The 27,741-nt window shown below is 45.5% G+C and overlaps 1 protein-coding gene across 2 annotated transcripts in view; it reads right to left on the bottom strand.

The window, feature by feature from the left end:
* The window catches only part of ZPBP2 (zona pellucida binding protein 2), an 854,148-nt gene that overhangs the window by 452,073 nt on the left and 374,334 nt on the right, over positions 1–27,741 (bottom strand). For both annotated transcript variants that reach the window (XM_069634766.1, XM_069634767.1), the window contains exon 5: positions 25,554–25,772. In XM_069634766.1, the coding sequence (XP_069490867.1) occupies positions 25,554–25,772 (219 nt within the window). The remainder of the gene's footprint in view (positions 1–25,553; positions 25,773–27,741) is intronic.

Raw genomic sequence — 27,741 nt, 5'->3', positions numbered from 1 at the left:
AAAAATGTCTTCTCACCAACTCAGGAGAGAGAAAGCTGGTCTCCATTCAATATCATTTCATAAACTCACAGGAAGAGGACCTGAAATGGGCATGCATGAAAAAATGGGAAAAAACACTGGGAGAAGACATCGCGATCCAACAGTGGCAGACACTCTGGACTGACATCCCCAAACTAACACGTGAGGCCAAGACCAGAGAAATATGGATCAAAATAGTCACTCAATGGCACTACACACCAGAGAGGCTAAACAGCATGTACCCGCACACGTCAAATCAGTGCTGGAGGGGCTGTACGGATGCCGGCACATGGAGACACATCTCCTGGGACTGCCCAAAGGTCACCGGCTTCTGGTCAGAAGTGATATCCGAATTGAAAAAACTATTTCCAGAGGTGGATCAACTCGAAGAGAGGGTCTGGCTTTGCAGTCTGAAAGGGCAGCACGCCAAAACATTCACCAAGGCACAATGGAGAAGTCTAATGGGCCTGATCATCGCTGCCTGGGCCACAATTGCACAAGGCTGGAAGAAACAAGACCCACCTATACTATTTACGTGGTTACAAAAGGTCTGGTCGCAAATGACCATGGAAAAGATTACACATAATCTTCAAGGAACGCAAGACACTTTCACAAAAGAATGGGGAGGAGTACTGGATTATCTACATTCGGACTATATGGCTCAATGGTGCCCGCACATCATCAGAATTACGGACTTATTCACTTCATAGTGGATGCTGAGAACAATTGATCACTGTGATCTCTGCCAGAAGGCGGGGGATGAGGGAGGCGGGAGGGGCTGTTTGGGGGAAATGTTGGTTTATGTAACCTGTTTATTTGCGAAATCAATAAGTTTACATTTTTTTTTAAATAAAGGTAAATCTGCCTTACTATTACTACTTGACCTATCAGCGGCTCTTGATTTGGTGAACCATGAAATCTTATGCAAACATTTGTCATCGGCTGCACATTTCTCGGACCAAGCTAATACTTGGATTAAATCCTTCCTCAGCAACAGATTTATGAGGGTCTTTGCACCCTGGCATCCGCCTCACCATCACCAGTCACCTGCAGAGTCCCACAAGGTTCATGCATGTCCCCTACTCTCTACAACGTATTCACCAAACCTCTATTTGATATACTTCATTATCTGGGTGTCACATATTCTAATTACGCGGACGACACCCAGATACTCATCCCTATAACTGGTGACTACGCTGCAGACAGTAAAACCCTCAACAATATCTACAGTACGATACAATTATGGATGGCTAAGCATGGTTTATGTCTAAACAACGACCAAAAAGGAATTACTCCTCCTTGGCTCTCCCAACAAATTGAACAAACTAGTGACCATCTTCAAATCCTTCGATATCGAAGGCAATAACATTAAAGTAGCCAATGATGTGAAAACCTTAGGAATTTACATTGCCTCAGCACTCTCACTCACAAGACAAACTAATGCCTTAGCTTCATCCACCACCTATACTTGCAAGCTTTTCACAGCTTGCCGTCCCTACCTGACTACTACTAACTACATTTCAGTAGCAAGAGCTTTAATCTTATCTAAACTTGACTATTGCAATGCACTTTACTTGGGCACATCCCAACAAAATATGAATAAATTGCAAGTTATGCAAAATAACGCAATTAGATCAGCCTGCAATATTGCGAGGCAACAGCATATCACTGCAACAAGACAGAGCATAAACTGGGTTAACATTAAGCAAAGAATAGATCTTAAATCTCTTTCACTCACCGACAAGTGCCTCAATAACCAAGCACCCATATATCTCTGTGATACTTTCTCACGTCACAACACAACCCGACCAACTAGAATCGCGCAATCACATTGCGTTAACATCCCACGTTTCAACCAACAACGTGCGGGTGGAGTTAGCTTCCCAGTACGGGCTGCAAAAAAATGGAATGCTCTTCCTATCTCCATTAGAGATGCACCACCCTTCTCACTATTCCGCAGCGAAATAAAAGCCTGGTTCTCCGAGCAGGACCAGAACCCACTCACTGTGTAAACTATCTGTACTATATCAGATTGCTACCTAGTAGCATTGCATGCCACATTTATTTTTTATTTATTTATAAAGCGCACCTGGCCCAAGGGCATCCGGGCGCATAATTTGAGATACAGGCACAGTTATCTGAGGCAGTTACTATACATGGAAGTATTTACACATTTACAGATTTGTATGCAAACATAATAAGTAAATTACAGTTAATGTACACGAGGGATTTGCAGATTATAAACAGGCGGAGGTCAAATAAACAAAGGATAGACAGTTACGAATAATACACATCAGAATTTACAAGTGTGCAACAGGCCAAGATGGTAGGTCTAGGCGAGTGGGTGGAGTGAACTGTCTAAATCAGAGGGGGTTGGGTATTGAATTCCAAAGTTTAGCTGCCATAACAGGGAAGCTGGTTCCCCCTGATCGAAGCAGGTTGAAGCGAGGTATGGATAGGCAGTTGGAGAGGGCACTTCTGAGCGGTCTGTTAGCGGTATGGATAGTGAATCTGGCTAGGTAACTAGGTGCTTGGTTCGCAATGCATTTATGCGTGAGAGCAAGGGTTTTTAAGGATACTTGCTGTGGGACTGATAGCCAGCTGAGACTTTTTCTAGTGTCGGAGATGTGATGGTTCCTGGGGATGTTTAGAGCAGCTCTGATAGCATTGTTCAGGACAATCTGAAGGTTGTTGAGATTCCCTTGGTTAGTGCCGAGATAGAGGGCATTACAATAGTCAATTTTAGACATGACCAGGGTCCTAGCTAATGTAGTACAGCTGGATGGGGATAGGAAGGGGCGGCAGGCTATAATGAGCTTGCATGTGTAAGCAGCTGAGGATGATACTGCATGTGTTTGCCTAGAGAGAGAAAGGGTGGAGTCAATGTAAATGCCTAGGGTTTTGGTATCCTTTGTATATATGCATTGATACTGTATATTGTCTATGGGCCTCATTACGACCCAGGCGGTAAGTTACCGCCTGGGCCGTGACTTTACCACCATGGCGTAAACTATGTTTACGCCATGGTGGTAGGCGGACTTACCGCCCCATTCCGAGATCGGCGGGGCGGTAAGTCCCCAATCCCCATTTACCCTTCCCCATTCCCATTTTTGCCCCATAGGGCATAATGGGAGTGGGGAAGGCGCTAATTACGCCATCGTAAATTACGGTGGCGTAATTAACTCCATGGTCCCTTAGCGCCATGGATTTTAACACCTGCTAAAAGCAGGTGTTAAAACCTCCATGGCGCTAAGGGACCTCGTACTCAGGCGGTAAGGGTCGGCGCTGTTTACGCTGCCGTAAACCCCTTACCGCCTGGGTCGTAATGAGGCCCTATATATTACTAATTGCCTAATATTTAACTGCTACTGTGTATCATTCATGTCAACAACCGATTTAATTTGTTTTAATCTGCTTGACTAACCTATTCCTTGTAGCATACTGCCAATTTTCCAGCCGTTGTAATATAATACTTATGGAACTTGTAATATTGTAATATAATACCCATGTAACTTGTAATATTGACTGTATATTCATGCCTGTGCAACATGTAAGTTTCAGCACCCTGATGCCCCTGGGCTTGGCCGCGCTTTACAAATCTGCAAATCCTATTCTATAATAATAAACATAAGGGAAATGTTTTAATTCTACAAGAGACTCACTTCTAAGATGACCATCAACCTCCAAATGCAGCTAACTGGAGTAGGCATAAAGATTTCAGATCAAACCACTCTAAAGCTAAAGGTGTTGGTATATTCACAGCAGACTGCTGGACTCTGTATTGTAGGAAAGGGTGCTGAAGGGAGATTTCTACCTTTGGCAGGAGCATGTCAGGGATTATCGGTCCCTTTTATTACCACGTATACACCTAATAACCAACTGCATTGAGATCCTACTTAACTCATTAGCAAAACTGCATAGGTACATTGCGTATGAAATTATATAGGCAGTACAATATGGCCCTCACGTGCTAGGTTGACAAGTCATGCACATAAAACGGGAATTTCAAGGGTGGATGTCCCTTGGTTGGAGCAAAAAGCTATAAATTGCAAGATACCTAGCACATCTTGCATCCATTGGTGAGAGAATTTACATATTACTTCTTAGTTCATACCATGTCCAGGATAGATTACATCATGAATATCAGACAGGTCCTGCAAGTTACAAATAGTTGCAATATACTCTCCCAGACATTGTCGGATCACTCCACAGTTGCCCTCGGGATATGGTTTCCACACATCATGCAATTACATAAACAGTGGCATTATAAAAAGGAATCCTTAACTGACCCTTTGTTTAAACAAGACATAGATTTATACCTTAAAACCGAACATGGCCCAGTAACATATGCTAGTACATTATGAGAAGACCATTATGGGAAGACTTTGGGCCACATTACAAGTCTGCCTGTCTGGATTTAACATTGCCGTTAAAACTGTACCAGCAACGTTTACAGGACCGGCTCATTCTGACCTGCGATTCCAGAAACACCATCTACCCGAATCCACCCTGCGCAGACAACGCACTCGGAAAAAGCGTCGGAAGATACAACGCGTCGACATCCCCGTTAGCGGCAACACGAAACACTGTGCGCATTACGAGTGGCATGAACACGGAAACACCGCCACCGATGTTGTGGAAACACTGTGAACACTGTGGTGGTACCACCGCCACCACGGACATGGCGCTAAACAGTGGTAGGTGAGCTGAATCAGGCCACAGGTGCACCAAATGAGCCCAGCTGCACCCAGCAGGCCACTGGGAGCCTACAAAAGGGCCACACCCAGGCCAACTCCAGACACAGTCATGCAGGCAGCCGCTGTAGCAGCATTGGGCCTGGGGCTAATGAACCTACAGGCTGCAGCGCAGATAGTGGCAGTAATGCAGCAGAGGAGGAGGAGGCAGAGGCGGAGGAGGCGTAGGCAGCAGATAGTAAACCTGGCACCCATACCAAATCCCAATGTGCAGCCGGCACGACCCCGCAGGCAGCCTGCAATACCCTGCATCAGGGCCTCACCCTAGAACCTGACCCCAGGCCAGATCCACACATTATATTGGCTTAACCATCGAACAATCATGTCCATCGTCACCATGATTGAGGACATCAGCAGCCACATTGAAATTCGGATGGCAATATCACCCCTGTTGAAGGTGGTCCCGGTGCTGCATTTCCTAGGGACTGGAACGTATCAGCACACTGTTGGTGAGCTGCAAGGGCTGTCACAACCCTGTTTTTCAAGGATACTCGACCAGGTACTGGATGCCCTGCTGCGCCATGCATCGGAACACATTGCCCTCCCTTATACCCCAGCACAGGTTTTTGCCACCAAGATGGCCTTCCGTGCCATTGTTGGCATGCCAAATTGCATTGGTGCATTAGATTGCACCCACATAGAGCTGAAAGTACCACGTGCAATGGAGTTGGTGTACCGCAATAGGAAACTATACCACTCACTGAATGTACAGATGGTATGCGACGACGCACAAATGATAACCCATTGCTGTGCACGTTTCCCGGGGTCGACACATGACTCAATGGTCCTGCGGAATTCCACATTGCCACGGTATATGGGACGCTATGCTGGACAGAGCACATGGCTATTGGGTGAGTACAACTGCCAATGCATGACCCCTGTTAAAGGGGGGCGGGGGGTTTGCCAGGGCAATGACCTTTGTGTTTGGGTTGCTATAACTGCCAATGCATGGCCCCCTGACCTATGCAACGGACTGTCTCCACACACCACACTGCAACGCTTCACAATACAGTTGGCCAGTGTGCCTGTACAAGCCCTGCCAAAGGAGATGCACAACCAAGACATGTCGGAGCACCACAACCAAACACGTAATGAGGGAGTGAGTCCCCCACCCATCCAATGCACCTGTGCCTCCACAATGCACATGATGAGTGCATATCTGACATTGTGCATCGATCCACGTTAACACAGTGACCATTGACAGATTGCTCTGCGTGTACATCACTGCACAATGACATACTTACCTACCACAAATGAGCATAAGGCCATCATCTAATGCATAGCGAGTCATTGACCACTGTCAAAGCACCAATATGAAAAACAATGACCCAGGAATGGGATTCACCCACTAGTCAGATCAGCGCAATGCCCCATATGAATGAATCACTAATGGTACATGAATTAACTTTATCTTATCCACAGATGGATGCCACTAACAATGACATGTCCCCTTCCCTCCCATTCCATGTAGGTGATGCAGGATATGCACTCACGCCATGGCTGATGACGCCCATACGGAGGCCAAGGAAGAGGCATGAGGAGGCCTACAACAGGGCACACTTTCGCACACGTGGCATGATCGAGAGGACATTTGGTTTACTGAAGGCAAGGTTCAGATGCTTGAGCAGATCTGGGGTATCATTGCTGTACAAGCATGTGAAGACGGGTAAAATAGTGGTTGTGTGTGCCATGCTGCACAATCTGTGCATGCACAGGAACGTCCCTCTGCCCCCAGACACAGAGGATGATGATGAAGTGGATGATGAAGACGACGATGGGGATGGGATGGCTGCACTCCCTGGCAGGGGTGCACAAGATGGACAACTTGCACGGGATGCACTCATTCGCAGTTTCTTTTGAGAGACTCTACATGAACAGCATTGCATGCATTTAATGTAGCATGACAATAAATGGAGTCACTGTACATCAAATAATGGTTGTCCACTTGTCACTTCAATTTAATCAGGCAAGAAGAAGATGGTATCAACAGGAAAGATGTACACCCGTGACCACCCAACCCCCAAACGTACCCACCCCCACCCAGCCCCCAACACACTACCCCCATTATGGACCTCCCAAACATACCCACCCCCATACACCCAATAATCCGAAAATGTCTTGTGCACAGTCAATCATAGTGGACACTATTTCCGGCCGCGCTTATGTGCAGTAGCGTCCTTGCCAGAGGGGCCAGCCAGCCGACCAGAGTGCCTCGGTGGGCTGCTTGAGACGGAACTTGAGGGGGTAGTGCTGGTGGACGGCACTGGTGGCTTGACAGGTGGCACACGACCAGAATACGCTTGCTGGGCCACCAACATGGACTCAGCAATGGTGGACATTATGCTATTGCTCCCCCTGACATGGCGTGACAAGGTCACAATAGGTGTGGCAAAACGGCCGATGGCCCTGGACAGGCAACGTACTGACGTGGCAGTTCTTTCATGTTGCAACCTTGCCTCCTCCCGCTGCTGCATCGCCTCCTCCCACTGCAGCCTAGCCTCTTCCAACTGGCTTTCCACCAGCTGTGCAATGCTGGCCTGCTGTTCTTCCATACGCTGAATGCGTGCACTTAAGTCTGCCATTGAGGGTGTTGGTGATCTCATGGGGCTGTGCAGGTCTGGGGGGCTAAACTGCAGGTTGTGGAGGGATGAGAGGCCACCCATGTCATACACCTCCTCCTGTCCTGCATCTTCACAACTGGGGCACTGTCGCCACAGGATGCAGCATCCTCCTCAGTGCACACTTCCAGATCGATGGTTTTGGTGGCCACAGTGGTGATGGATGCTACTTGTGTGTCAGTTGGCTATACAGGGTTGGTCACGTGGGTTGGGGCATCCGTGCCAGATCTTGCTGCTGCAGATCTTGCTGGTGCAGGTGGCTGTACAGGGTTGGCCACTTAGGTTGGGGCATCGTGCCAGATCTTGCTGGTGCAGGTGCCTGTGTCCCGGAGGTGGTGGCATAGGCATCCTGGGCAGGACGGCTGCGTCGGTCACGTGCGGGTGGACGTGGCGTTGTCTGTTGTGCCATGTCGCTGTCACTTGACGTGCCTGTGGGGGAATAGAGGGCATGCTGTTAGTTGTGTGGTGGAATTTGATGGGTCCATCACATTGAACGTTGTCTGCCCACTTGCATGTACACACATTTGACAGGTGAAGCACTCAGGTGTGTGTGTCTCAGCCTGTACTCATTCACACACTGTGTGCATGTCCAGGGGGCATGTCTTGAGTGCGTGTTGCTTGTTGTCTGGGTCATTGGTAGATGCATTGGGTCACTCCTGCCCTGGCCTGGGCTGAGAGGTGGGGCGGGTTCATTGGTAGATACATTGGGTCACTCCTGCCCTGGCTGGGGGGGGGGGGGGTTCATTCGTAGATGCATTGGCTCATTCCTGCCCTGGCTGGGGGGTGGTGGGGTACATTGGCAGATGAATTGGGTTCCTCCTGCCCTGGCTGGGGGGGGGGGGTTCATTGGTAGATGCATTGGGTCACTCCTGACCTGGCTGGGTGAGGTTCATTGGTAGATACATTGGGTCACTCCTGCCCTTGCTGGGGGGGGGGGGGGGGTACATTGGTAGATGCATTAGGTCACCCTGGCCCTGGCTGGGGGGTGGGGTGGGTTCACAACCATAGCGTTGTACTCTGTGCACTTACCAGCATCAGCAGGTGGGCATACTCCAACCTCTGCCTCGCCGACGCCCTGTATCCCCTCGAGGTGCAGGATACTGCTGCACCACTCCTCCCACGACTGGAGTTTCAACGGGGACGCTGGGCCTCCAACGGTGCCAGTGCTGTGCTGGTGTTGTGCAGCAATAAGATTCCGCACTCGCAGCCGTAGGTCATCCCCTTTTGTGGCAGTCCTTTACGGTGCGTATGGTCACCCCAACGGCTGTGCACCTGAGTGCAGCTTCTGCCCAGGCCTACTTACAGCGTTGCTGGGTGCTGCGCCGCTCGTCTGCGCTGAAAAGCATGTCTGCATTCCCTACAATGTGCTCCACAAGCACTGTGAGCTCCGCCTCACTGAACCTCTGCTTTCGCTGTCTTGTATCAGGGATACAGGATGCCATTGTGGTGGTTGGTTTTTCCAACTGAAGGAGGGGATGTGGCCTGTGGTCTGTGAGGATGGCAGTGGATTGTGGTTTAAGTAATGCCGCCTCTCTATTTCCGGTTTTCGCGATCACAGTGTTTCCGCTTCCGGTATTTCCATTTCCGTGTCGGCGGGTGCAGTCATAGAAATTCCACTGCTATTATTGGTGTTATGTCGGTGTCCGTGGGTGTTTCCGTCGCGGCAGTGACACCGTTTCAGCGTTGTTCTGGTCCGCGCGACCGACAAGCCGTAATCAGCCGTTGATTCCGCAAGGTTGCGGTCGCGGAAACGGTGTCACCGTCGTTACAGAATCAACGGATTACAGACCGGCGAACTCGTAATGAGGCTCTTTGTCTTAAAGCAAGGAGCATGGACTACGAAAAGCCTTGAGAAAATGCTTAATGATTTTGTAAAACAACTTAAATAACTTGAAAATCAATAGGTAGGTATCTGGAATCACCCAGTAGGCAGGAGCTATCAGCGGGGAGCTAGCACATAAAACACTGCAAATATAACTTCAACATGAGATGCAAACTTTATCTTTTGTCCATTATGTATTGTCCATTATGCTTTAAATGTCTTCTAGATGTGTCCTAATGCTTCTTTTTACACATTCTCATGTACACAAAGTTAACATCCCTTAAGTATATTAGTATAGCACCAGTCAGTCTGGCGAGCCAAAAGTAACTTCTGACAGCTGTTTGTGTCATGCCAACCTGGCTCTCCTAGGCTTTAAGCTGGAGCTAAATAGCTCCCAGTTCCAGGCAATTTCGAACCCTGCAGAGCATGAAAGAACATTGCGGCTGTTAGAGGAATTAGAGGGGGGACACCTCAATCCCTGTAATAAAAAATGGCAGAATGTACAAAGTGAACTAGGGACAAGGACATACATGGCACCAATAAGCAGAACTACAAAACCCTTTACAAATCTGGAGTAGATAACACAGGAATTCAAATGTAATCATTCTTCAATAAAATTGCTTTGGGATGGTTTAACCTGAACAGGACAATGGAAAAAAGTATGCCAATTAACAGAGAGGGAATCAAGGCTGCTACAAACTCTATATTTAACGGTAAGGTGCCAGGTCTTGATAGACCCACAATAGAAATCTGTATAGAGGTTGCACAAAAAACAGCCCCTCGGCGTTTGAAGATGTATCAGACAGCACCATGAGGGGAACCTTACCAGAGACAACATGAACAGCCTTGACCACTGTCCTTCTCAAACCTAAGAAACAAGGTCCTAAGTGTTCCACATAATGACTAAAGTCTCTCATTAACAGTGATAATAGGGTTTTGCCAAAAATATTAAAGCCGTATCTTCTTCCCTGATGCCAAAATTGATTTTGAGGGATTAGGCCAGATTCATCCCAGGCTACTTAATGCAAAACATTTTAGACACTGCTTTGCCAAAATAATCAGTGCCAATCCAGACAATCCAGCTGTGAGAGCGACATTTAGATGCTGTAAAGATGTTTGATTCTGTTGCATGACCATTCCTTTTTGAGATCCTCAAAGAATTTGGCTTGGATAGGAGATATCAGGGATTCAGTGGTTCTATCGAGTTGCCATAGCCATATTTCTAACCAGCACTACACTTTGAGGAGTTCACGCTTTCCAGAGGTACAAGACAGGGTTGCCACCACTCACTCTTATTATTTGCATAGACCATAGCACCAATCGCCTGTTAGGCCATTGATTACCATGCCAATGGTGGCATACAAATGTACTGAACTGAACAATTTTGCTTTATGCAGAGGATATGCTGCTATTTGTGAAATACCCTGAGCACCCATTGTCCTTAATATAAAAAAAAGATTGATCACCTCTCATGCCTATGCATTAAGTGAGACAAATCAGTGCTGTTCCCGCTCACCGACAGCATGATACAGGTGGAAATGCAGCTGGGCTTTAGTTGAAAGGCAGGCACCATTCTATACCTGGTCAGAGAAATTTCCAAGAAGGGGGTATCTTTCTGTAAAAAAATAATGAAGTGGTAGCACTGAATGCTTTGGAAAGTAAAATTGCGAGATGGAACCAACTGCTACTAACGCTTATGGAATGTATTTAATTCATTAAAACAGTGCTAATCCCGAAATTGCTTTATATATTTCAGAATGCTAAGGTATCAGTACCATGCAGTTACTTTAAACGCCATTGATGTGGTCTAATAATCAGACAAGGGTGGCATATATGTATCTTTGACTCGCCCATACAAAAAGGGGGGCCTTGCAGTGCCTGACCTTGTCCCCTACAATCTAGTGTCTCAAGCACAATATGTTATCTGCACATTGGGATTGAGGAAGCAGTGCCACACTCTTATTTATTAACATTGCTACTGCAGGGAACAAGCAGAAAATAAAGTGGCGAAATGCAAACCGCACATACAAAATGGACCTCTTGATTTAAATTAACAGTACAGACTTGAGAACGATTTTTGTACTCACCAGTATGTACTCGGTTCAACACACAAAGGGCCTCATCACAAGGTGGGCTGTAGCCCTTAAATGCGGTGGTAATGGCATTATCCCCGCATTTAAGGGCTGGCCCTATCACGAGTTGGGCGCTAAATCGGCTGTTTTACCTCCAGCTTTCTTCTGGAGGTGAAAAACCCTATTGTCAGAGGTATACAGCCGGCTGTATTAGCCCGCAGTATTAGCACCCAAAATTCCCCATTGGATCCAATGGAACCAATCAGGAATGGGGATTTACCGTTAAGGCCCAACCCGTGATATGGTGGTAATACCACCGGATCGGTTGGTGCTAGGGCTATTACAGTCGGCGGTATTACAGCCAGGAATACAGCCCAACTCGTAATGAGGCCCAGTGCTGACTTCATTTTTGAAATGCAGGTCCAATTACATTTCAGAAGACTACGTATTCATACATTGGGTGATCTCTATATCTGCGGCACATTTTTACCATTGGACTAATTAAGAAACAATAAGACCCATCTCCCTTGAAGGGGTATCTATGTTTCAGAATATTACATGCATTAAAAGCCAATAAATCACATATGCCGGCACAACCATCGCCATCCATCCTTGCACAATTAATAACTGCCTCAACAAAGCTCTCCCACGTATACTCTCTACAATGTATGAAATAGCCTTGAATCTAAAACAAACACTGGGGATAGAGCCAGGACCATGTGGGAAAATACCTTGGAGGCACCCATATCAGTTGAATACTGGAATATAGCCTGTACGCAGATGAGAAATATATCCTTTAACTACCGCTATAGACTGACACGCTAGATGTTCCTACAACAATATTATCATATACCCAAAATAATATATATGTGTTAATGCTGGAGATTGGTGATGCGTGCTCAAGATGCCCACTTGTAGAGGCATACTTTATACATCTGGCATGGTGCTGCCCCAGGTTAAAAACATATTGGGAAGGAGGGATTCACACTATGGATACTACCACAAGAGAAGATATACAGATTGATCCACAAATGTGGATCTTTAGTACATTCAAACATGAAAATATTGTACGCCACAGGTTTTTGAGTGCAGACTCCATAGTGACAGACCTGCCAAAACATGGTACCGAGTCCATCGCCCAACACATAATGCATGGTTGAAAGATCTAACACTGTTTAATAAACATGATGATACCTATGCAGATCTACTTCAAGCAACCTGCAACTTAATTCAGTCAAAATAGCCCAGAAAATATTGTTCCTCTACACTATCTTCATCTCCTCCCGCAATACAACTCCTCATCCATATATGTCCAAAGAGGAAGACAATTTGGGTACTCCAGCCATGACCAGCCCTGGTTTAATATCTGGGCAGGAGCTTCTGCATCATCTGATTGTGTTCAAGTGAAAGAAAACAGTTATACGCTTGAGCATATGGCCCTTTTAGTAACGTGCATGCAATGGAAGGGGATGCAGAATAACGCTGGCATCATATAATCGAACCAACTCAGGAAGATAGCAAAGGTGCTGTTTTATTAACAATTATCTAAAACAGGGAGTTACAACGGCCATCAACGGACGTTCGCTCGAGCTCTCAGTGCATTTCTCATAAAAACATCCTTATATGCAAACAAGATACATCAGACACAACGTCGCATTACATGGCAAGTAATAGAAAACCTATCAAAGGCTGTGATAGGCTTAAGGGGAACATCTAAGTATACATGCATAGGAACTAGGATTGTGATTGGCTGGCCACTAGCAGGTGGACACTTATGCCTACCTCTAAAACATGTAATCTCCAACACTATTAAGTACACCGTTTATTATTGGTCTGCAAACTATAAGGCCCTTCATTATTCGGCCCTCTATAATTGGTTGGCACGCTCGTGCCATGTCTGGAACATTCGGTTCACTTAGCAGCACATAAGCTTAATCCCAGGAGGTGGACTTGACTTTACCTCCCCACCCAATTAGCCCAACATCTCTCATCACCCATGCCTTCTGCCATGAAGATTGTCTTTGAACTTGGCCTTGCAAAGTATTATTGTCTCTGAGAATATATGGGGGTGCGAGCACTCACTATCATTGTTCTAAGACTCCACGCTCAACTCTATTTCCATCCTTGGCTCACGTGACAGGAGACCACGATTTGGTCAATTTTGCAGCATTTAAATGTCTTCAATGAATAAAATGTGGCACGCTTGGTGTTCTTTCGTTGCACCTTAACAAGGGAGGATTTAGCTTTGCATGTTCACTGCCTTCAAGAATAGATAACCAACCTTGGCTGCTTCAACTTTGATACCAGGCCAGACAGCCTCGCCTTTCGTTTCCACGATATCAGCCTATTTTTGCTGCAACACAGTTCTTGCCTTTTCTCTCCATGGGTCCTGGCATACTAAACTCATGACACTGATGTACAGATTCTATACAATGGTGGCTTTGCCTGCAGTCTATTCACTACATAAAGCCAGCTTCTAAGATGACTTAATCTACTTGCATTACAGCATCTGTACAGTTATTGAACAGCTTGCATTTTCTGCAGTGCTTCACACATGTGCAATCTTCTTTCCGCAAATGAAAGTTTACTCGATTATTAACTTCATCATCAGTTTCTGTAAGATCCATGCATTCTCTTCAGCCAGTATTCTTAGGACGTCACGCTCGTCCTTCTGGACGTAACCAGCTCCTCTTTTTGCTCCTTTCATATTCCGTCCTCCCTCAGATTATCGTCTCTTCAGGGATACATTCGATCGGACTGTCCCAGTGGGTACCTTCTTTCGAATACTCCCTGAGGTATGGTCACAAGTGCTGGGGTTAAGCATGGCACAATCTCAGGCTTCCAACATGTAGGAGGTAGGGGGCGGGATTTCCTGCAGAGGCATATAACTGCTCCTCTACACACTTCTCTTTCATGTTTATTTCACTATCTCTCTAACAAGCAGGATCTTTCCCACAGCGCTCTCCTTTTGTTGGCACTGCTTGCTTGTCCATGGAATGCTGTTTCATATTTTGGAATGAGATGATTTCCCTTTTTAAATCAATGAGGAGCAAACACTTGCCATTTTTATCCCCGGTCATTCTTGTGGGCAGTGAGACCCCAAAAGGGCAATGTAAATTAATTGGTGGACGTTCTAAATTGTTCACACATTTACTTGTGGCTGGTCAAATGATATTCACCCACTATTATAAATAGCCTGCAACTGGTAGTCTCCATTCTGTTTACTATTGCTATGGATATAATCACAGCTACTCTACAAAATGAGATACCAAAATACCTTAAAACTTGGTGGCCTTTTATTTAGCATAAGCAACAGAATGATTGCTCAGCCACCTACCGAAGAGCTTGGAATCTACTGTCATTTATTTTAGTCTAAACTGGCCTTCCATCTCTTCTTAATGGCTTTTCCTCTACACATCCCTATCATTAAATACAACGATGTACTTTGAGCTCCGACACACTACTTACCATAGCTTTATTAACATGTATTGTTTGTAATTTTCCTTGCGCTATACCAATGCAATTTGCTGTTTCTAGTATCTTATGTTGCACTATACTATTTTTTATTGCTTGCTCATGGTTTTGTAATACTGATCACATTAAATAACAAGAAAGAAAAGATTTCAGTCATCCTAGAAGTTCAATCACAAACTGCGTTCAGATTTATAAAAAGAAAGAAAAGATTTCAGTCATCCTAGAAGTTCAATCACAAACTGCGTTCAAATTTATAAAAGGATAATACAGGATACTTACATGCATGTGATAAAACAATTATCTTTATATGTTGTGTATATTAACAACTCTGTGACATATGCCTCTTATAAATGCATGCAACGTATTAATATGTACTAAACCAGATTTTAAATTATGCCTTTAGAAACTGAGGTGTATACACTGGTAGTGTTTCATTTTTCTGTGTATTGTGACGATTCACTATGTGTCGTCACTTCTCCTCAGGGGAGATACCTTTCCCATGAGGCTAGGGAGGCGAGGCTGCTACCCAATATTCCCCCAAGGGGTGGTTTAATGTGGGAGGACCTCATGGGGAGGGACTCCCCTGCTGGGGATAAGAATAATCACCTGGGTAAAAGTCAGCACAACACCCTGAACCGAACTCTCTCAAGCCCGTTACTACCTGTCCACCCCCCCACCTTGATAGCACTTCTATTTGTTTTTGTAACTTTATACCAGTTACTTATACTGAGATGATTGCTAACGATACCGATAGTATGCCTAACTCCGGTACTGGTATGAAAAAGGTCACCCACAGCATGAAGATTACCAGTAAGGCCAGTACTGAGACGGGGTGGACACCAGGAGTCATGAAGAATGGCACAGAGAAGATACCGGAACGGTATAGACATCCACAGGGGGGGTCGTCCTGAGAAGGTTCAAGTTACTTACCTGTAACTCTTGTTTTCCAGCATGGGTCTTACATGGATTCACATGCTATGAATATTCACAGTTGTCAGGCTGGGAATCTTCGGTAATATAGAGCAGTATAGCTTTAAGCTAAAACTGCTTGTCGGATGCATAGCCTATTGTTGTCACTTTGGATCATACTGCCCCAGTGAATGACATTGGACCTCCTTAGCTCCACTCCTGGTGGCCATCTTCAGATTTGATCCTGCATGTAAAGTGGCAGTAGGAACCAAGAAGAGCCAGAGAGGGGAAGGAGGAAGGGTTTGCATGTGAATCTATTTAAGACCCATGCTGAAGAAAAAAAGAGTTGTAGGTAAGTAACAAGTACCTTCTCCAGCATCGGGTCTTACATGGATTCACATGCTATGAATATGATTACACAGCAGTACACCTACACAACCACAGGAGGTGGCAAGGCTCAACAGAAACAATACACTCACCCTTGGAACAGACTTACCTCATGCAAGCAGGTTGTGAAGCACTGCTTGGCCGACACAACACTCCTCCCTGGAATCCCTGTCAACACAGTAGAACCTTGTGAAGGTGTGGGTAGACCTCCAGGTACCAGCCATGCAGATATCCAACAGGGGAACACCAGAGAAGAACGCAGTAGACGAAGCGATGGCTCTGGTGGAATGGGTGGCCAACTGATGACAATGTATGATCCAGCTGTAGAGCCACCTGGAGATGGAAGCCTTCGATAGGGCCTTCCCATGTCCCACACGTCCTAAATTGATGAAAAGTTGAGAAGTCTTCCGAAGCTCTTTAGTGCATGCTACATAAAAGTTCAAGGCACGCGACACATCAAATAAATGAAAGGACCTTTTTCCAAAACGCCTCGCTGAGGTGATCGCCACTAGGAAGGCGGTCTCACATGCGAGGAACCTCAAAGATGTCTGATGCATAGGCTCAAACGGAGCACTCATCAGTTTGGACAGGACCACATTCAACTCCCACGCCAGGGCAGGATCCTTCACTGAGGTGAATGTTCTGAAGAGGCCGTTGAGAAACTCTTTCACAAGCTTGTGAGACCACAAGCAGAGCTTGCCAGCAGCCCGGCTATACCGGGATATTGCAGCTAAGTACACCTTAATGGACAAGTAGGCAAGGCTGGCCTTAGCTAGCGAGAGCAGGTAAGGTTGCAGCACTGTGAAGAGATCTTCTGTGACTGGCACCACACCAGAAAAAATGCTTCCACTTGTGTTTGTAGCATGCAAGTGTAGACAGAGACCTGGCCTTGGCTAGAATCTTCATGAATTACAACAGAAACAATAAATACCCAAATTCTAAGGCTGCGGGAGCCAGGCTGACAGGTTCAGGGACGTTGAGTCGTGGTGCAGGATTGCCCATCCTTCCCTGGATAGCAGATCCCCAAGAGGAGGCAGCTTTATGGCACCAATGACAGGTGAAGAAGGTATGGGTAACAGATCTGTCTGGGCTACACCAGTGTAATGAGTCTCATCTTGCAGCAGTATAGTTTGAGTGTGTGCATCACACTTGGGAGCAGCAGAATTGGCAGGAATGTGTACAACAAAAGGCCTTCCTATAGCAATGAGAAGGCAGCCCCCATACTCCTTGCCTGAGGATACCTGCTGGCAAACTACTGGCACGGTCAGAAACAGGTCGATCTGAAGCTGGCCCCACTCGCCGAAGATCCAAAAGGCTTGAGCTTGTTGGAGTGCCCACTCGTGGCGGTACCGCATCTCCTTGCTGAGAGCGTCCACAATGGTGTTTTAGAAGCCTGCCAGGTGGAGCGGGACTAGAAACATCCGGTGACCAATGACCCAGCGCCACCGTTTCTGTACCTTCACAGAGAGCATGGACAACCTCGTCCCACCCTGCTTCTTGATGTGGTACATGGTGGTTGTGTTGTCCGTGAAGATCCTGACCACCTTTCCCAAGAGCTGAGGTTTGAAAGACTTGAGACCCCAAAAAAACTGCCCATAGTTCAGTATGTTAATTTGCAATGCCTGTCTCCTCTGGGAGCCATAGGCCTTTTGCATATAGTTGGCCCGTGTGGGCGCCCCAACCTTCTAGTGAGGTATCGGTCATGACTGCTTCCTGATGCACAGGGGTCCTGAAGGGAGCTCCCTGTGAAATGTGACGGCGAATGGGCCACCAGTGTAAGGCTTGGCGGGAAGCTTGATTGAGAGCTATCCTGTCATTCCACAGTCCGGAGATCTGCTTCAACACTGTTGGTGAAGAGACCAGGAAGAAGGCACGCAGAGCCTGGCGAGAAGATGCAAGCACCCAGGAAGAGACGGCCAAGAGTCCCTAAGCCAACAGAGGTAACTGGCATGTCACAGGGATCAGAAGGGGCTTGGAGGTGCGGGAGAGAGAGAAACCGCACAGGAATAATGATACAAAGCATCTTCCTCGTGGCAGTAGTTGGTAGGAGAGTCAACCAAGTTGGCTAGTGAGAAGGAAAGAGAACCAAGGGTCTGAGACCCGAACACAGGTGAAGCCAAGTTAATACAAGTCATCTTCCTTATGGCAGTACTTGGCATCTCATCAGAAAGCAGGGTTCCCTTTGCCTAGCTTTCTCTTGGCATTCCTCCGTCGGGTTCACACTTGTCACAATTCACACAACAGTTTCTTTAGACCCCTTAGGTTCCCCTTAGGTTCTTCCTTTTACCTAAGTACAGATTTCTGCTCCCAGCCAGGCTTTCCTTTAAGCCCCCAGCCAGGCTTCCCTTTACTTTCCTTCTTGTCAATGCGTAAGAGACTTTAGATTGTACAAGGTGTTTGACTCGACCCTTGTATGACACCTTTGACTCCTCGCGTTGGCCTCTCCTAAGGCCTCCTAGTATTTGTAGTTTTAACAAAGGGGACCAGCCAGAGTCCTTCGAATGAGCACCCATGTGGCGCCTGGCCACTTTGCAGCTGGTCCTTCACTAGTACTTTCTTTCAAGCTTTCACACACAAGTTCTTTGTTCAAAAGTACATACAATGTTGCTGTGCGCAACCTTGGGCTCAACAGAGTCCGGTTTTCTATCAGCTCCCTCTCCGACTCACCAGCTGTGCTGAACCTGTTGGTGTTTTCTGCCCCTGGAATCAATGACGGCACCACAGCGGCAATCGCTTCTTCCCGCTTTGGCTATCAGCACGGGAGGGCCTCGTGTACCGTTGACACCAGTCACACAACACGCCAGCTGGACTTCCTGGTCTTATGATTTCCTATTCAGAGGCTTTATGGGTCTGAGTTAAAAAGGGCAAGGGCAATTCCCTCCGCGTCATCCTTTCAGGTCTCGCTACCTATCTCCTCCTTTTGAACTGCTTGTCCGGAAAAGCTGCTTCCTCGTGCGTTCAGCCTTGCTCCAAGTGTGCTTTTGTGCTCTGCCTTTTATCCCTGTGAGGAAGAGAAAGGGCCGTCAGTTGTGTGGAATTATTGGCACTTGACTGACACTGCTTGACCCTTGTTTTGGGACATATCAGGTAAACGGCTTTGTTGTTAGTCCATTGTCTGTCACAGTGTGAGAAAGTGTTCGAGTAGGAAAGGGGCAGGGGGTAGAGTTTCTAAATATCCAGCTGGGCAGGATGGGGAAAACGTGTCATAGGAAATTACATCCCTCATCCTAGGGGTTGTGGTGACATCGGAAGGGTGGGTTTTAGAGGGTTTGTGAAATGAGCAGGAGGGATTGTGGGAACTATAGTGTTTTGTCACAGTCGATTGGGAGTTTGGAAAATGATAATCAGAGGGACGGGGAGAAGAATGACTGGGAATACTCAGGTAGGTAACAAGAAAATAGGGACTCTGGGAGATGTAGTTACCCACAATAACTTTGTTCAGGTTCCTAATTGGTTTCACAGACAAGGAGGGGTGGTTGGACTTTGAAAAGGGAGAATGACTGCGGGGAAAGGGGTTTCATTTGGATCGTGTGGTCTAACAACTGCGCACAGACCAGTGAGCCCTGAACTGTGAGATCTGAAGACATTGTGAAATAAACTAAAGAGAAAAACTGCAAGTGTACTGGTGAGGCAATCCAGAAAGAGGGTCAGGCTGACCTTGAGTTGTGTTATACCTTTTTGAGAGACTGAAACAAGTACAAGTGGCTAAACTAAAGTCTTGGGGAAGGGAACCCTGAGACTTGAGGAACTGGAAGTATTGTCTTGCGAACCTAGCCTCAAGACCCTTTTCTTTTGAACTGTGTGGCTTGGAAATTGGGGAAGGGAAGCCAGAGGATTGTGTGGAATTGTGTTACCTACAACATAAGAAAGGTCATTATGAGACTGTTGTGGAACTTTCTTGAACTTGGGCAAGGGGTGCTGAAAAGGAAGCTAAGAGCTGGAAGAAGCTCAGAACTTTGTGTTGATCACCATTACTTTGATTATTGACATCCCTACATGCTGTTTAGCTTTAGTTGTGAGGGAATCGGTTTTGGACACAGACCGACTTTTAAGTTAAACTCTTTGGCTCAAGACTTTCCTTAGTTTCATTCAGGTAGGTAAATCCCACCTTAGCATGGGGCAAGTTAGGCCTTCTACGATGCTGACATTTAAGTTAATAAATATCTTTTGTTTGAACTTTAAGTCCGTTGTCTGTGTCTTGCTTCATGGTGCCTTCATAAATGGTGTCAGAGGTGGGATGTGACTCAACTGATACAAGTTGGAGGACCCTAAACTTCGAAAACCTATGTGCCAGAGCATCAGACCCCTCATTAGCTACCAAGAGCTCTATTGGGTTTGATTTTTGTAGTAGTAAGAATGAGACAATTCCTCCAGGTGAAAGAAGATGGATACCCACCGATTTCATATTAATTCCACCCCCTGATACATACGTTAGACTAACACCGAAGTCAGGGCTGGCGTGGAGATTTAGAATTGATGTATTAGCGGGAGCAATAGACCCAGACTTTAGAGGTGATGTTAAGGTAATGCTACCAAATCATGGAAAGGACCCCTTCCAAATTCATCAAGGGGATAAAAATCGCTCAAGGGGTACTTCAGAAAGCAATGTTCCCTAGGCTTAAGGAAAATCTGTGAAGGAAAGCGCAGACAGGGGAACTTAAAGCTTTGGGGAGGCTGATGAGACATCTGATTGCCCTCCCAACCCTGAACTCAGTAAGCCTAATGAGGAGGAGCCTGCAATACTTCCAGATTTAGCCTGTGCCCAAAGAAACGACCCATGGATAGCTGAAGCATTCTCGTAAGTGGTATCAGAACCTAAGGGTCGTGAGAAAGGGGGGGATTTTTCTATTTGAATCATGGACATCTTTATAGAGAAGACACCACTTCAGAAGGTCTGGTAAAAACCCAAGTGGTAGTCCCTAAAAATCACAAGCAGGTGGTCTTAGAGATAGCACATTTACATCTGACGGATCTGCCAGAAAACTAATACCCATATACCACCTACCTGTTACACCAATAGACTAAAATCCCCAGAGGTAAATACCAACCCAAACTCCTTCAACGGGCCAAATCTACGCAATGAGAGTCAGGGTGGGGTCACCCACTTCCCTGATCATGTAAATAGTCATTTAGGGGTCAACATCCAGGTTTTGAACTCAAAAGCTATTCTCTGCATCAGAAAGACCATATAGAGGGGAATGATTTCCATTTTTTTGGCCACAAGATTGTCGAGTACCATGGAGAGACAAGATAATAATCTGTTTAGGTTCACAATTAAGTTTCCCCAATGGCGTGGGCATCTATGTGCTACCCCCTAAAGAAGAGTATTGAAGATACTACCGCTACTCTCCTGGGGAGATGAAGTGAAGTATGTTCTTTTGAATTTCTCTGAAAATCCCACTGAGATCGAACAGGGACAATTGGTGGGAAGTTTGATGTATGAAAATCTATGGGAACCTCTGACCCATAATCCTATGAGAGAAAGATACCTCATTGTGGGTCCAGCTGTAACCGTGCTGGGGCTACCGGCCCCATAAAAACGTACTGTGCCTGACTTCCCGGTACCACCGGCTCATTACGAGTCCAGCAGTCGAGAAGTCAGGCGCCGGTAATTTTGTGAATCCCCATTCCCATAGAGTCCCATAGGACTCTATGGGAGTGGGGACACGGAAGCACTGGTACCGTTGATAATGGTGCCCGTGCTTCCCTGACCGGTTTGCTTACCGTGACCGATGCCGCTCCGGCATGCAAACCTGTAGTTTGCTGGTCCGGAAATAAGGGTGCCGGTGAGCTTACCGGAACCCTTATTTCCAGACAGGCAAACTTGTCATGATGCCCCATGAGAAGATATCTGGCAGGGAGGTTTTTTTGGTTTGTTAGCAAGGGAAAGGAGAGTCTCCCTTGGGAAGGACACTCAGTAAGAACCATCCACTTCCCCAGAAGATCTGGGAACCTACGATATCGAGGCAAGTATTAAGCGAAGAAGGAGTGAGTCTTTTTTCTGATCCCGCATCATTAGAGTTTGAAAGCTTCTGTTATTCATTCAGAGAAGTTAGTCACCTAGATAAATCCTGTCATTTGGATCTCCAAATGCCTTTTAAGTATCAAGAGTTGGAAACTTTAGAGAGATCAGGTTCCGACAACCTCATGATAGGAGCTGGGGATGGAAAATGTCCATCTTCTTTACCCCTTTCTCCTGTCCAAGACCAAAAATGTTTCTCCTGTGAAGGATTTGGACATGTCGCAAGATATTGTCCATTAAACATAATTGATCTCCCCACCACACCATCATTAAGAGAACGGGGACAGGATAAAGAGAATAAGAAAGAATTGAGTCATCATATAATACCATCTTACACACCCAACCTCAAGATATGATGTTAGAGGGGGAGACGAGCTTAAAGGAGTCTGGAAAAAGGGGAAGTAATTATAAGAACCAGAGAAAACCCCAGGTCTTTTTATATACTGGAGATAAAACCAATTACAAGATCCTGGTTACTTTAGGGAGAATGATTGTCTAGGCAAAACTGGATACAGGAAGGAAGAAAAGTGACATAAGAATCGGGGTACTTCCCCTGGGGTGGAAAGAAATAGGAAAAGAGAGGGTGACCAGTGTACATGGCCATATGGAAAATCACCCATTAGCCCAAATCTCCATTATCATCTTGGGAAGAAAAATAAACCTAACTGTAGCAGTGATTTCCAACTTACCGGCCCAGTTAATCCTAGGAACTGAGTTATCCCAATTCGATCAATGGGTTTCACAGGTGACTCAAGTCAAATCCAAGACTCCTAGAATTAGGCTTCATCACCCAACGAAACTAAAAAAAAAACAAGTCTGAAAAGAGAACTAGTGGGGAGGAAAGTATCACTTTCGTAAAAGTGGACCTGATATCCCTGAGAGAAGAATCCAACTTAAGGGATATGCAGGATTTCTTGGACCGTCAACCTTGTTGCTTCACAGTGGAACACGGGAAGGGCAGAGAGCAAGGTAATATATAGACTTTCTCTCCTGGTTTCCCTGTGAGGCATCTCGGGCCAACCCCCATTGGCGAAGAGTATGTGAGAAACCTGAGGGTATCCTTACTCCGGTTTATAGTGATAATTTCGAAAACAAAAATTTCGAAAGTCAAAATATGGAAAAAAAAATATGGAAAAAAGTCGCATTTTTTTTAAATTACATTTTTTATTCGAAATGTGGGGGTTTCCCCCCCAACCCCCCCTTTTTATATATTTTTTTGTTTTACCCATTTGTTTTTATTCCCAGACCCCAAAATAAATATATAATTTAAAAAAACGATATATTTTTTCGATATTATTGTTTCGACATTATTGTCTTTCGAAAAAATGTTTTCAAAATTATGACTGACCACCCCTTACTCCTACACCTCCTGTATCCTCTTCTCAGGTGGCCAGGGAGAGGCCATTGCGTTTGGATCCTGAGCCTGGGGGTGGAGAAGCGAGGGAATATCACCTGGGTGGAAGGTCCTCAAAGATTGGGAATGGGGCACCCACAGGCAAGACATGGTATCCCCCTTTCCCTATAAATGACCAACCTAACTCTCCCCCATCCTTTATGGGCTGCTACAAGACTCCTCCCCTCATTTCCCCACATTTAATCTTTGAACGTACTGGGATGAGGAAGAAATGACAGAGTAATGAACACTACACCTTAATTTTACCACTGTGGTACTGGGACAAGGAAGATGCCTGCAGAGTATGGTGAGAGTCAGGCATGTCCCCTTAATCATGGTCAGGCAAACTTAATGAAGGATCTACGCCTGCAGCCTGTTAAGAGGTTGCAGGTGTATAAAGAGAGAGCCAGAATACACCACAGGGAGAATCAGGGAGGCCTGTAGGAAGGAGACCAGCAGGGGACCCGTTTTTGCAGGAGGTAGTCATGGTGGGACCTGTGGAGGAGCTAGGACGCCAGCCAGCAGTCCAGAGATGGCGCCTCTGTGGCGAGTAATCAGCAGCCGGAGCTGCGAAGTGCAGAAGAAAGCAGGACGCTGTCCATGTCCATCCAAAGGCAGCGGAGCAACCAGCATATGTCAGGCAGACCTTGGTTTGCGAGCGGGGAACACAAGAGCTGGCCCGCCGGCCTAGGAAGCAGGAAAGGAGCAGCCGGAGCCACAGAGGAACAGCGCCGAGGACCAGTGAGTGTCGGGGAGAGACACTCGACAACCAGGGGCCTTCCTAGCGTGCTGCGACCAGGTATTGAATACCGAACTGAATAGAAACTTGACTTTAAGCATATCTAATACATATCTAATACCGAAATGAATGTAAACTTGACATGCATATCAAATGCATATTGAATACCGAACGGAAGAGAAACTTGAAATTAAGTAAATTGAATGTTTGTTGAATACCGAACTGAATGAAACCTTACAATTAAGCTTATTGAATCTGGAATTGAGTCCAACTTTATGGGCAAAAGCAGATAAAAGAGAACAGCCAAAGAGAAAGTGTACATATGAAAATAACATTGATGAAAGATCGCAAGTGGGAAAGAGTGCCATAAAAGGTGGGACATGAGCAAGGCCACCACAAAGTGAACTTTATGAGTAAATGCAGTGCGCATGTCATGGCAGAGCCAAAAGGCTCAGGAGAAGCCAGAGGATTGCAAATACTCCACATAAAGCCAAGAGGCCAATAAAGAGGAAACCAAGGAAAGTAACTCTGTACACAGAGACAAGTTTAGAAGAACCTGTGTGGGCTGAGGAGCCTGGTTATGCGACATGTAATAGGTGGACTGTGTGCTCTAAGAACTGCACCCAGACAAGTGAGCCCTGAACTGTGAGATCTGAAGACATTGTGAAATAAACTAAAGAAAAAAAAACACTGCAAGTGAACTGGTGAGGAAATCCAGAAAGAGTGACCTTGAGTTGTGTTAAACCTTTTTGAAAGACTGAAACAAGTACAAGTGGTTGAACTAAAGTCTTGGAGAAGGGAGCCCTGAGACTTGAGGAACTGCAAATATTGTCTTGAGAAAAAAGCTTCAAACCCCTTTTCTTTTGAACTGTGTTGCTTGGAACTTTGGGAAGGGACTGTGTGGAACAGTGTTACTTTGAACAAAAGAAAGGTCATTCTGAGACTTTTGTGGAACTTTCTTGAACCTTGGTAAGGGGAGCTGAAAAGGAAGCTAAGAGCTGGAAGAAGCTCAGAACTTTGTGTTGATCGCCATTACTTTGATTATTGACATCCCTACGCACTGTGTAGCTTTAGTTGTGAGCGCAAGTATAGGTTTTGGACACAGACTTCTAAGTTGAACTCTTTGATTCAGACTTTCCTTACTTACGTTCAGGTAAGGAAATACCACTTCAGCAAAGGGCAAGTTAGGCATTCAGCCATCCTGATAGTGAAGTTAATAAATATCTTTTGTTTGAACTTCAAGTATGTTGTCTGTGTCTTGCTTCGTGATGCCTTCACAGTAATTATCAAAACCATTGCATTTACAGTGAAATAGCAGTGCTACACAAGCAAACATAATGCTTACATCTGAAAGTTATAAATATCTCATTCTGGAGGCCATGCTTCGGGGCTTTTATGATGTGACATTTGTAGTATGCATCTGTCAATTGGCAGGTTAAACCGAATATCAGGTCATCCAAAATGGTCTTCAGCTCCTCAAAGAATCGGTCATTGGCAGGCACATCACATTGTGATGCAGAGTAGCGAACAGTTATCTGGTATGTATAATCCGGCTCACGGTATGCTGGAAGGACAGACAGAAAGAAGCTTAGTCATGATCAAAGGATGACAGTTTTACCATGTCCAAAAATTAATTGTGCTTTGAAAACAAAGTAACAATACAGATCACAAAAAAACAGAGCTCATTGGAAAAAAGCGGTCTAATTTTTAGTGTTCTTTATTTGGTTTTCGAATAACTTTTTTTTAACATTTTCAACTCAATTTTAAATAAACATTTAAAATGCTACCTATAATTTCTGTCTGTTAATATACAAATGTTGTGTGGTGGGAAGGGCCGTTGCACAGTGTTCCAATGAAATACAAAAACCGATAGGAACTGAATTTTGTCTTGCAATCTAGACATCTCTTTGTATCTCCAAGGAATTGTGTCTGTTGTCAGGGGTGTTGCTAGGTTTGGAAAAGATCTGGGGCTATGCTAATGTAGAGACTGTCAGGACTCAGGGCCAGCTAGTTTGTTTGTAGCTCCTGAGCTTCTATACAGGGCTACAACCAAAAGACTGAGGACTATAGCCCCTCCAGCATCCCCCTAGCGACGCCTGTCTGTTATCAAGACTCAAAATGATATGACAATTTGGTGCTCATTATGAGTTTGGCGGTGCAGGAAACAAGTGAATGTAATTCCGTTTACCACTATTTTTCCCGCACTGCCAAACTACAAGTTTGTTGGTAGTACTGCCAATTTTTGGAGGGAAAAACTGAGGCATTGGCCCCACCATCCGCCAGAGGGAATGCCAGCAAAAATCCCTAAAATTAAGGTTTACACCACCAAACCACCACTTGCAATCTGGCGGTATTACTGCCAGAGTTAATACGGCCAGTGCGAACACTGCATGACCAAGTGGCAGTATCAGTAATTCCGTTTGCATGTATTTCGGTGGATTTACCGCCGGAATACCAGCAAACTCATAATGAGTCCCAATAGTAGCTCAGAAAAAAGTTACCCACAGAAGGTACAACTTTACTCTCATTCCATCATTCCCTTGCCTCCATATATATGTGATTCCCTCCGTGGGAAGGGAGGGGCCAGAGTTTCTCCGCAGAAAGTTTGAATTTAAAAGGAGTACTGGTTGCATGTTTGTCCACTATCCCTAGACAGAACCATCCCTGCGCATTCACCCAACCGCCGCATAAACTAGTCCTTTTATCAATATGACAACCAGTTGGACCCTTATTTGTAGGCCTAGAGGGAACAAATAACATTGGCTTAAGAGCACAGCTGTAACTAAGTTAAGTTAAATAAAGGTATTTACATACATGTATAATTCTACGATATTTGTATCTTTTAAACACAGAAGCTTATTTGAATATTCCCTGACGTCAAAGTGGAAATCCCTAGTTAGCATAACATAAACAAACTCTACATACCAATAATAGTCTTTCATTCGCTTGTATCTGTTGTAGATGATTATTATTATTATTACTTTTATTTATATAAGGTATTTATTGAGCACAAACCTAGCTTTGGGAAGCAACGGAGCACTTAACAATCATACGAGGGAAGAACATAGTGAAAGAAGAAGACAAACAGGAAGCAGGAATCTAACAACAAGGGAGGGGGGTGTGGCCAATTGGTAGCAAGGAATCTACATGCAACCAGGGGATGAAAGAATGGGAAGCAGATCAAACCATCTTAGGTAGGGTGGGGAGTGGTAGGTATGTGGACCTAGGCATTATGGAGGAGACATTCCTTGAATAGGAGGGTCTTGAACTCCTTCCTGAACTGTAAAAGTGAGGGGCAAGTCTGATGTTGACAGGGAGGTGGTTCCAGAGTTTACAACACAATTAAAAAGGACAAGGAAAGAGTAAGTGTAGATTACCATTATTTGTGTCTTATATAGATTCACATACATATGAATATTCTCACAAGAAGCGTGGAAACCATTGGAAACCTTATTCCATTTTAAAACATTTTAAAATCAGAATGAGACTGCATTGGCAGGCTCCTGCTTTTTTTACAACTCATGCAAAGCCAA

The sequence above is a fragment of the Ambystoma mexicanum genome, chromosome 13, assembly GCF_040938575.1.
Source record: "Ambystoma mexicanum isolate Mex_15411 chromosome 13, UKY_AmexF1_1, whole genome shotgun sequence".
NCBI classification, from domain to species: domain Eukaryota; kingdom Metazoa; phylum Chordata; class Amphibia; order Caudata; family Ambystomatidae; genus Ambystoma; species Ambystoma mexicanum.
The sequence above is the reverse complement of the archived record's forward strand: the minus strand, read 5'-3'. Positions and strand labels throughout refer to the sequence as shown.